Below are 12,470 nucleotides of genomic sequence, written 5' to 3'. Positions count from 1 at the left end.
CAAATGGTTAATATAATCTTTGTATTAGAAAACGCAGCAGAGCGAGTTAATTATACACGCCGATCTTATAATTATGGTATTTACATTTTTTTTTGATGAAGACGCAATGCCGAAACTTCAATAAAAAAGTAATTTCAGAAGATATAATTTAGTTGTATTTATATAGTTGTGTCCTTTGAGTTTTATGGTGCAGGCAATTATAATTTTACATCCTGTGCAACTTTTGTAACGTTGCTGTGTGTCACATACAATAAACCGTCCTGTATATGAGTTGAAAGAACCTCGCTTTATAATGTTTTTTTTATTGTTCGCGTTGAAACACACTGCTGTATAAATAAATACGCCGGATGACGGCTGAAGATTAGGCCATTTTTTTTTTGGGGGGGGGGGGGGGAAACTGGGCTTTATGCATGTGTACAAAGTGTCGTCATTGTGTATTCCACACAGGCTAATCAGGGACGACAATTCACGCTTTTATGGAACGTTTCTTTTAAAGGATGTCTCTTCTAAACAAAATATGTTTTGGGCAAAAAGTGTCGTCTATTGCCGACTTCACACGCTAATCTTGGACGACACTTGGTACCCATGCACTAGAAACGGGTCTTTCTTACTTATTATGTATAATTGACAAAGGCAAATACACACTTGATAACGACGTATCATATTTTATTAAGACGAAAAGAGCAGATACAGGTTTAAAGCATATAGTGCACATACTAGTTGAAACAAGAGGCCCATAAGGGCCTGAATCGCTTTACGGCTCTAAACACTGTGCAAGTTTGGAAAGAATAAGATGGAAACTGTGTAATTAATCGCGCAAACAAGGAGAATTTTCTCAAATTCAAGGGGATATTATTGTGTACTTATTTCTCCGATACTGCTCATATTCAATAGGGTTCAAGTCCTCATTGATATAAAGATACTGTAAAAATTTTGAAATAATTGGATTAAAACTGTGGAATAAATTGCGAAAACAAGCGGAGTTTCAAAATGTTCTCATATATAAGGGGGAGTCATTCTGGAATTTGAGTCCACATTGATATAAAGACACTGTGGAAGTTTGCCAAGAATTGGATGAAAATTATGGACTTTATCACATAAAAATTTCTGAATTTTTAGTTTTTTTCTCAAATTGAAGGGGAGATAATTCTGGACTTAAAACTCCAATATTGCTCATTTTCAATAGGGTTTGACTCATCATTCAGATAAAGACACTGTGCAAGTTGGAAAATAATTGGATGAAAACTGTGGACTTAATTGCGTAAACAAGCCTTATTTCACAATTTTCTCTAATTCAAGGGGAGATAATTCTGGACTTTTTACTCTGATGTAACCCATTTCAATAGGGTTCGAGTCCTCATTAATATAAAGACACTGAACACGTTTGAATTTTCTCAAATTCAAGGGGAGATTATTGTGTACTTATTTCTCCGATACTGCTCATATTCAATAGGGTTTAAGTCCTCATTGATATAAAGATACTGTGCAAATTTGGAAATAATCGGATGAAAACTGTGGAATTAATTGAGTAAACAAGCGGGATTTCAAAATTTTCTCATATATAAGGGGGAGTCATTCTGGAATTATTGCTTCGATATTGCTCTTTTTACAAAAGGGTTTGAGTCCTCATTGATACAAAGACACTGTGGAAGTTTGCCAAGAATTGGATGAAAATTATGGACTTTATCACATAAAAAACAACTGAATTTTCATTTTTTTTCTCAAATTCAAGGGGAGATAATTCTGGACTTATAACTCCAATATTGCTCATTTTCAATAGGGTTTGACTCATCATTCAGATAAAGACACTGTGCAAGTTGGAAAATAATTGGATAAAAACTGTGGACTTTATTGCGTAAACAAGCCTTATTTCACAATTTTCTCAAATTCAAGGGGAGATAATTCTGGCTTTTTTACTCTGATGTAACCCATTTTCAATAGGGTTCGAGTCCTCATTAATATAAAGACACTGAACAAGTTTGAAAAGAATCGGATGAAAACTGTGGACTTAATCGCGTAAACAAGAAAAAGTCTAACGCACGCACGCACGCACGGACGGACGACGGAAACCACGCCATGACATAAGCTCTTCAGGCTTTCGGCCAGTAGAGCTAAAATTCACAGATTAGTTCTACCATCTCTCGAACGATGAAATTCATTAATAATGTTCTTGCTATAAAATATAAATGGTTTTAATAACTAAGAATGTGTTTACTTTAAACAAATTACCAATTATTAGGTTGGTGATTAACACTCAACTCTTAGTGGTTAATTAAACTACATCATGTTTACCAACGAAAGAATTTACTTAAAATAAAAAATAAACCATTTTACCAAAATACATGTGCAATTGTGGGAAGCGATTACCCTTAAAACATGCCTGCTAATATAATGATATTAAGGTAACTCGTGTAATAGAACCAAAAGAAAAACAAACAAAATACAACGCACACAAACACACCAAAACCTACATAGTTTCTAAATCAAAATTGCAATATAAAATGTGTACATGTGATAACATAAAATATGCTTATTGTATGATCTGATAAATATATGATTATAACCGACATGTAGTTATTTATGGTATTTGAGACAGATTCCCCGTTTAAAGATTAAACATACTCTTAAGCTGACATGAAAAAAAGATGTTTTCTATGAATTCTAAAATAGGTGTACATACAATGACCCGTGAAGAATTTCAAACCGTTCATCAAAATGTTCTCTGTTCAGTATATATTCTTAATGCTATTTTTGTAAATAGTTTCTTTATATATAAATACTTCAAAGCAATTTGATGGTAGAGCTTGAGTCAGTCACATTGACTAAGTGCTGTGTTTTGATGTTTTACCTCAATGAATGGCATTGGCTTTGTAGGTAGTCGTCTAGTTTAAGAAAAAATGCGTAGATAGTTGTTGTTGTTTTTTTTAACTTGTTTATGCTTCTTATTTCTTAATGCTGGCTAATGGAAATAAGTTTGCACAAGTAATGTAGCAATCTATGTGTCTGCTTTGAATAGTTAACCCATTTATGCCTAGCGTCCTGAAAAAAGGACATTGCAAACAGCGTAGACCCAGATGAGACGCCGCATAATGCGGCGTCTCATCTGGGTCTGCGCTGTTTGCTTAAATGAATTTCTTTATGAAATATTCTAAATATAGAAATAAATATACTTGGCACCCCTAATTTTAGAAATAAATTGATCCAATTTAGAAGGATGGGAGAGTCCACTGGGCATAAATGGGTTAATTGAAGTATTAAATCAGTTGCTTATCACACATTTTCTTTACGATAAGAAAACAAGGTAAATTATCAATTATTCAGTCCAGCATTATCAATCCTTATCGGTCTTAGTTCACATGAAGACAACGATCAAATTACAATTAGTTTTAAAAGTATTAAATTGAATTCACGTCTGTTAAGGTTATAAATCTAGAAATAAGACAATCAATATAGCTGGTTAAATTAATTAATTCAAAAACGTAGTTTCACTTCTGATGCTCTTTACTTGATAAAGGCAAATAAAGCGGAATGGTTAAAGCATAAATAACTGCGTATTATAATCTCTATATAGCCAGGGAAAAAAGCCAAGATCGCTTGCAGCCAAGCTTATTGATTTATAACAATAACTTTGTTCATTTTGCACGAGAGAGATATCACACTCATTCATATGATATAATGATATATGAATAGGAATTTATTTTTTAAACATTTTTCTTAAGAGGTTACCATAGAAACCCATTCTAACGCTTAAAAGTTATATACTGTATGTCTTTAACTAAAACAGTTTTGTAACAATCACTTTTGCAAATAAGACAATCAATATTTCACACTTAAAGAATCTAATGAAAAAACAATAAAGACGTACTCTTTACATACATGAAGCAAACATAATCCATTTTTACATGGATATTTCTGAACAACATACCAACGTTAATAAACACAAACATAGTTCCATTGTCGTATTACAAAATGACAATCAAAATGTCTCTAATGAATTCATTCGCAGAGGATTTTCATACAGAAGGAAACTAAGTAACTCATACATACTTTACACAATTTATATGACATCAAGAGCAATTTTTTATTTATTTATTAAGATGTATTTGACCAAAAGACAGAATGCCGAATAAACAAACAACTTTGAATAAAAATATCAGCTGTGGCATAATGAAGCAATTACGAATTGTTCAATATTGTGGTAGAACCACATGCATGAATAACCAACGCTTACAGTTCAAACGTCCTAAATAAGACATAACGGAAATAATCAATTTCATTAATTTCCATTTGATGCGTTTTTAACTTCAGTTTAATGTTTTCCGTTTCAGTTTCATGGCAAAATCAGCAAAAACGTGCCTTCGGTCACATACTAGTATAATATAATAACACAAATATATTTTTGTTGAGTGTACAACAACAACAAAGTACCCACAGGTAAAATAATAGCTCACTACCGGAGGGTAAACGAACATGTTAACACATGCCAGCATCAGCTTAAAGTACCCAAAAATGAAAAATAAATTTCAAATATACGTATACATTCAGAAATGGCATTTGAAACGTCTTCAAATCAAGCAAAATGATTGATTTCAATGGATTTCTAATGAATGTGTAATTTCTTGGAGTACACAGCAGAAATCCAAAGAAACTAACAACACTAGGTTCATCATGTTGTTCGTGCAAGATGTGTGCAAATATGTCAAACAATAATTACTTTCATATTTCTTTATAAAATATCAAGCCCGTACGAGCGCGCTTTACATTTTGGACTACTTTCTTCTTAAAAGCGCGTTCTATACGATATATAATAAAATCCACATATAATTCGCTCATAGCAATCACCAACATCAATACTATTTCAAATGATTATGCATAACGATCAACAATAAATCTAAAAAGCGTTTGCTTTCAACTCGTGATGAGTTTTTTAACGCTTGATTCGCCTGTTTGCAACTGTATTATCAGCGCAAGAGTTTTGGTAATTTTTAACATGTGTCTTGTTCTGAAAAAACTGGGCAAAATACATGTGCGTAAAGTGTCGTCCCAGATTAGCCTGTGTAGTCCGCACAGGCTAATCAGGGACAACACTTTCCGCTTAAACTAGACTTCCTTTAAACGAAAAAATACCATTAAAGCGGAAAATGTCGTCCCTGATTAGCCTGTGCGCAGTGCACAGGCTTATCTGGGACGACACTTTACGCACATGCATTTTGCCCAGTTTTCCCAGAACAAGACACAAATATGCGATGTTTACGCTGCATTCGCCTCTTTGTAGTTGCATCAAAAGCGTAAGTATTTTGTATTTTAATAGGCTTGTTTTCGATACATTCGCCTTTTGTGGCTGTATTATCAGCGCACCTGTTTGTCGTAGGCAGCCAATTATATGACATAGAACTGCCGACAAATAAATGCATAATATAACTACTGTACTACTGCTCAATCTGTATGCATGTAAGACAGTAGTAGTCTTCAAAAACACGTTTGCATGTACTGTACATCGGCAAGTGCATGTCTAGAAACATTCTAGAACATTCGCGCTTAGGTAACGCTGCTTAAACATGGGTCCCTGGATTAACAAGATGACCTTTCATTCACATCGAACGCGAAGAATAATGCAAAGACATATTCAATAATGCATTATACATCCCACTGCACTAAATTTTTATTTCAACTATGCTTTAAAAGCATTCTATTTACCCCTTGCATTGTTTACATAACAACAATTATGTAATTAAATATATACTTTTCTTAACTTATAAAATCGTATAATTTAAAACAATTTCCGTTTACCACAATTACATGTTAAGACCCCCCACCCCACCCCTCCACCAAATTTTCTCGACTACAGCAAAATGCGAGATGTGCCTTCTTTCGCATAAAAATAGTTCACGTTTATCTATTCCATTTTCATTTGGTCAAACTCAATAATGCATTATTGCACTATACACTCCTTTTTTCCCCTGATATTTCACATTTGACTCGTTTTCGTCCGTAATGCCATTGGCATTGACATGCAGAACATTTCTGCCCTTCACCCTTTATTCATATAAATAAAGACAACAACCGTTATGCAAGATTAATACCATTAAACCTGTTATCATGAAGACAATTTTCGGCATGTACGCGTTCCCCCTTTTAACTCGATAAGATGTAGACCATTACTGAAAAGTATCATACACCCCCTTTAACGTGAAGTAGTTTATATATTAACTATAGACTGCAATGAATTTTTCTCTTAAACTCGCGTGTCACGGTATTTACAACACTGTATTACAAACAATTAATAATAATGTAATAAAACAAATACACCTTCATATAACAGTTTGTAACATCATATGGAACATACATTGAACAAATTAATGGTTATAAAAAATCAATAGTTATACATGTAAATTATTGATGACAGGACTATTTTAATTGTTCCTGTTTATTTTTTCTCTTTTTGTGCTTTTCTATTTTATAAGTAATTTTGCATGTTTATATATACACCAAATACAATTATACGGCCACTCAAAACAGTGATTGAAAAACAACTTCAATATTTAAGCTCATAGAAAAAAATGTATATAAATTCGCAAAAGATATCAACTTTTATAATACCCTTTGAATGCTAACGAACACTACGTTATTTTTCAGTTGGGCAGAATCGATTCACTCAATTACACATATTTCTTTAGTTTAAATAGAACATATGAACAACACAATCATAACAACTAAAGAACAAAACAAACATAAGCAGAAATGCAAATATTAGGACTATATATATATTTCGTAAAAAAGATCCAGACAACACTTGAAGACACACAAACACTATGTTTACTATTTTGTTTAAGTATTTACAGCAGTTCCGGATACACGTTCTTTAGTTTGAGAAAAAAACGCATGTGTTAATCAATAACAATCTAACAAAAATCACAAATTATCGCATCAATGTTAAGTGAAACCTAAACACATTACTGTTTGGAACAATATCAATTTATAAATAAGTATAATCAAAAATCTAAAAGTATTCTTTCAAAAACGTTAAGTTAACCTTTAATAAATCGCAATGTCTTATTTTCATAATTAACAATTCCACACGGGAACAATGCTACATTTCTTTCATTACCTGTCTTAAACTAACAAAGCTATTATCAGCCATGATTTACAATCTTTGAGTTCAACTATATGTCTAACTATGTCTTTACGCTCTACAACAGGCAACAAGACGTAAGTTCAGTAGCATCTTGAGCCGGTGTGTTCTTCAGGTCGCCGATGCTGTGGTAGTGTATGATGAACTCCGGGTAGCATTGGGCTTTCTCAAACAAGACATATGTCCTCGGATTCTTCAGCACATCCACACACGAGTCATACAACTCATGATCCATGCCCGGCCTGCTTGGTGGTCGTCGATATTCTGGTTTCCCTTCTGTGGCTTCTCCGACCAACACCTTGGCTTGGAACATAAACCTGTGCGGACCTTTGGTGTATTCATGCGAGTACTTGGCGTCTGTTGCGAAGTATGCTCCGTCGCCGAATCGCGTCATGTTTTGCCCGACGTCCTCGAGTCGAAGTTGTTGATGCTGATGCCTCGCACGGCTTCCAGGTTGTCGGTGCCATGATACAGGTCCAGCGTAGTCACGGGGAAAGGTCGCCAAGTCGTATCTGTTTGGCTTCATTACACTCCAAGTGACTAAAAATCAATATGAACCACATAAATATTTTTGACAGTTAAGATAAACATTACATAATTATTATTTATAGAATATCAACTTTTTGACTTTGAAATGTTAATGTCTATGCTACGAACTATTAACGCAACAGATAACAAACAAGCTACAATAGCTTACTGACAATGCATATTGAACATTACAATGTTTTACTACTATGTGTTTCTATTTCTAGAATGCTCAGATAATCGTTTTCCCTGAGTATGGCCTATACGGACTGGGCTGGACTAGACAGACCATGTTCCCCTACTTGGAGTACATACCCGACCCAGCAGCAAGCATGTGGAACCCGTGCAACAAATCAAAACCATTCGACTCTGAGGTTCAAACTGAACTCAGCTGCATCGCTAAGACACACTCCCTCTATGTGGTCGCCAACATGGGCGCAACGCTACCATGTCCGCCCGGCGATACGTCATGCCCCGATGACCACCGTTATCAATACAGCACCAACGTAGTCTATGCTCCAAATGGCGACTTTATCGCCCGCTATTTCAAATACAATCTCAATAAAGAAGAGTTTAGCTATTTTGACAAACCCACAGTCGTCAACTACACAAAGTTTACTACTCCGTTTGGAACATTCGCAACTTTTTGTTCCAATGATATAATGCACGAGGAGCCTACAGTTACATTGATTAAGAAGATGAATATCACCAACATTGTCTTCCCGTCGGCCTGGAGGGAGCAACTTCCGCTCATGTCGGCCATTGAATTCCACTCGGCGTTCGCAGAAGGCATGCTGATAAACCTCCTGGCGGCGAATTTACACATTCGAACGATGGGTTATTATGGCAGCGGACTGTATTGGCCGACAGGTGTTTCAATCAACGCAAGCTACTGCTACAACGACGACGTCGGCAGCGGTGGCTTTCTCGTCGTTGACAAGCTGACGGCCATTTACTATTCCATCTGGTAGACCGATACAAAGTCAGCATAAAAGCAGCATGATTTAATTAACAGAAAGTTGAACTCTGATATTGAAATGTTCTCAGACGAAGTAAACACAACATTTCAAGGCAAATCAGTATCAACGGTGACCTATATACCTCTGTCTTAATCACAGAGGATGTCGGAGGAACGACAGTTTGTCAACGACGCTTTGCTGCACCGTAATGTACGAGGGTGGATTCAGCGCGTACTTGTACGCGTTCGGCGCCTTCGATGGCTTGCACACCGCAGATGACACGTACTATCTACAGGCCTGTGCTTTCATCAAGTGCGCCAACAACTCCGCGGAAAGCTGCGGACAACCGACGAAGCACGCCGAAAGTTATATAGACAAGATGTCGATGCAGGGTACTTCTCTGCGCCATATCAGTACCCGAAGTGCTAACGATCATCGACGAAGAGCCCAGTCTGGTTACGGAGATCTGGTACTTCATGACCGGATCAATCATCATCGACGCCGGGCTATCAGGGGAGACAATCACAGTGGGAATAATGGCACGTGATTATACAAAGACCCAATATAGTAAAAAGACATAGCGAAGTGTATTGTTTGCCACATACACACCACATGTTTTATACCATATGTTCACAACAGATGCTTGTAAAACACAGGTATTCTCCCGACTTGCAGGCGAATTATAAATATGTTCAATTGTTGTTATATGTTTAACAATGCACCCCTCTGTTACTTCGACTATTGAATTATTGAAAACCAAGGTGAATGGCGTCTTCCTTTCTTCCTGGTTAACTAGCGTTCTCAATGTAGCTTGCAGACATTATTTAATGTGCTTTTGACCTTGACCTTTGAACTGTTGAATTATGATAAACAACAGGCTTCATCGTTTCCTCCTATGTTGCCACGATACCATTTGCATGCTCGTATTTCAAAGCATTGTTAATAATCATACGGAAACGAATTGTCAACCGGACCAACCGACAGACCGACTACCGTCCAAAAGATCAAGGGGGTAGGGCATAACGTCAAATATGTATTTATATAAAGACAGTTAATGATGGTCAATGTGGGTAGTTTCTTTGTTAACATCTTCATATTATTAAGTGATTACATGCCATACATTTCATTTATTAATAAGTTCCGACATTTCGAGCTGTGAACACGCTGTTGTTCATCTTCAGACTGATGTAAACAAAATTAAGATGATCGAATAAAAAATCTTAAATAATATGGCTTTTCTACTTAGAGTACTTAATTACAATGATCAACATCAGTCAAACCACAGCAAACCACTTAGATATGGCTGGGGTTTGGTGTCCGCGTATCGTTGTCATATCCGGATAGAGACCTAGAGAAGTGCAGACATTCACTTTAAATCTTTCATAACATGATGATGTTTGATTATATTTTAAGACAAATATTGTCAACAGTTTATCATACATCGTGTTATTGAGTACTACCTTCTGTGTAGGTGTATTATATAATTGTGTGCTGGTAAGAAGGAGTGTGTGTACTTCTTGTAAACAATACAGCTACGAAACTATAACCATTGCACCAGTTCGAATAACTGAAGCTGAAGATGTAAATATAAAAAAAAAGTGAAATAAGAGGACGATTTTATTTCAATCAACAAAAATAGTTACTTATTCATACAATATTCTGCTTACATAAATCTATTAACGTGTCTTTGTATTTGAAAGACAGTTTCACGAGGAACCATGTAAGCCGTAATTAATGCACAAGTTTAACGTCGTTACTGCGTTTATAGTTGAAAGGCATTAATTTATTTAAGTATTTCAATATTAGGTCTTGCGGTGCAATATACGTAACAGTAAAATACAGTGATGCTCAGTGTAAATTACATGCAATGCGCGCAGGTCGATTATTAAAACGTACCTGCGTTGAACTGCAACACCCCTTGAGAAAACTGTCCTCGACAGTCGACAGTGTAATCTACTGATACGAAAACTAACGCTATTACGAGAACGTTACATGACGTCAACGCAACAAAAATCAAAACCATTTATTGGTGCTCGGATGTGACGTCATCATGCCACTGGTGATATACAAGTGGGACGGTGACGGCGTGAGCACGAGAGGTCACGTGTCCATGGGACTTCCCAACGGCGTCCATATCAGCTGGTGGCCCGGTAAAAAGAGTGAGTATTGAGTCATAGTATTGACTGCTAAACGAATGCTATGTGCTATGTTAATTTATACAAGCCTTATTTTCAGTGAAATTTAAATTTGATGGGTCTTTCATGAATTGGTCAATATTGACATTCTATAAAAAGGCGTTTTTGTTTTGAAGTACGTAGATTCTATACGTTAATGCATTCATATACACATTTATCCATGAAATACGGAAACTGGTTATTAAACATTTACTATTTAAGGAATGGAAATTGATTTGCAGAAAACAACTAATACCCATGGAGAATTCACAATACAAACAACACACAAATAACACAACATTGAACTTAATGAATGGAATGTTAAATCTATTTAATGACTGAGCACAGTAATTGATGAATTTATGGATGCATAAACTCAAACTCTCTAACAGCCAAACAGATAACAGTCCAGGGTGTCAAAGCAGTGGAGGACCAAACCTTAGCAATGGATATAGCAAATTTCGACGGCGTGCGACCGACAGTTTACAATCTGGACACAACCAAAGAAGAGGATGCCCTTATCATAGAATGGTGGACGAAATTTAAATCGAAGACAAACACGTATCATCTAATGAGTGCAACTGCTCTACGGTCGTTTCTAAAGCACTTAGTGTCGTCTATGGCAACGTAGAGGACTGGTACGTCATCAAGGAGGTGTGGACGCCAAATGACGTCGAGCGCGTGGTACAGCGGCTCATCTCGGGCGAGTACAAGAACATGCATCTGAGTCGCGATATGGAGGCGATTAACATCACTCAGGAGAGCGAGTTTGTTGTGATTCAGCGACGGGAAGAGACCAAATCGAAGAGAAATCGACGAACTTGGTGGACAAAGATCAGCAAAAGGGGGCGAACGTTAGTGGGTTTGACAGACGACGGGGAACACGCGATGTCTTGTTTCCCGTGTTTTCGCTGATGATTTTGCAAAGGTTCCCCATGTTAAATATTAGTCGGGAACCATCACATACGTACATGATTTGCATATTTCATTACAGCATAGTTTTAGGCAATCTGTCCCATCGTTTGTCCCTTGTTGAACGGTTAACGTATTCATCTCACAAAATCGCATGGCGCAATTTGTGTATGTTTAGGAATGTAAATTACTGTTTCAAACATTTCTTTAAGCTGGAACAGAAAAAAACACGCATTGAAAAGGAATATTGATTTTAATATGTGACTGTGTTCTCTCTGTCGTAAACGATAATTATCATACACGGAGGAAGCAATGTATTTAACAACCAATTGCATTTTTATATTCTTTTTCTGTCCATGTTATCTTACCAAGAGGAAATAATAGAAAACAAATGATTCTTCTGTTAATCAACATGTGCCAAACGAACTATGCAAAAATGTCGGTACTTCATATATATATTTTATATTGTTATCGTAGTCTGTCATTATTCATATCGATAACAGCTTAATTAAATATTGCATATTGTAAGTCAATAAATTGAAATATTTTATTCACGTTGTTATCACTCATGTATTCTAACTGTTTCGACGATATAGTAGTTAAAGTCGAAATTAGCCACAGTCAACAGTATTTTTCTCGGGTGCACAACTTACCCATCCATCGCCTTAAAGAATGCCGGTTTAGCTTTGTGTTCTAAAATATCATGTCGCCAAGTAGCTCTATATGCATATACTTATTCGTAGTTATGAATAAATGTATGATTCTCTA

General features: G+C 36.0%; 1 protein-coding gene across 1 annotated transcript in view; it reads left to right on the top strand.

Annotated features, from left to right (window-relative positions):
* Positions 1-8,645, top strand: part of LOC127860381 (pantetheinase-like) — a 31,187-nt gene extending 22,542 nt beyond the window's left edge. The window contains exon 3 of the mRNA XM_052398426.1: positions 7,885-8,645. Coding sequence (XP_052254386.1) covers positions 7,885-8,628 — 744 coding nt within the window. The 3' untranslated portion in view covers positions 8,629-8,645. The remainder of the gene's footprint in view (positions 1-7,884) is intronic.
* Positions 8,646-12,470: the final 3,825 nt, after the last annotated feature.

Source organism: Dreissena polymorpha, chromosome 15 (genome assembly GCF_020536995.1).
Source record: "Dreissena polymorpha isolate Duluth1 chromosome 15, UMN_Dpol_1.0, whole genome shotgun sequence".
Lineage (NCBI taxonomy): Eukaryota > Metazoa > Mollusca > Bivalvia > Myida > Dreissenidae > Dreissena > Dreissena polymorpha.
The sequence above is the reverse complement of the archived record's forward strand: the minus strand, read 5'-3'. Positions and strand labels throughout refer to the sequence as shown.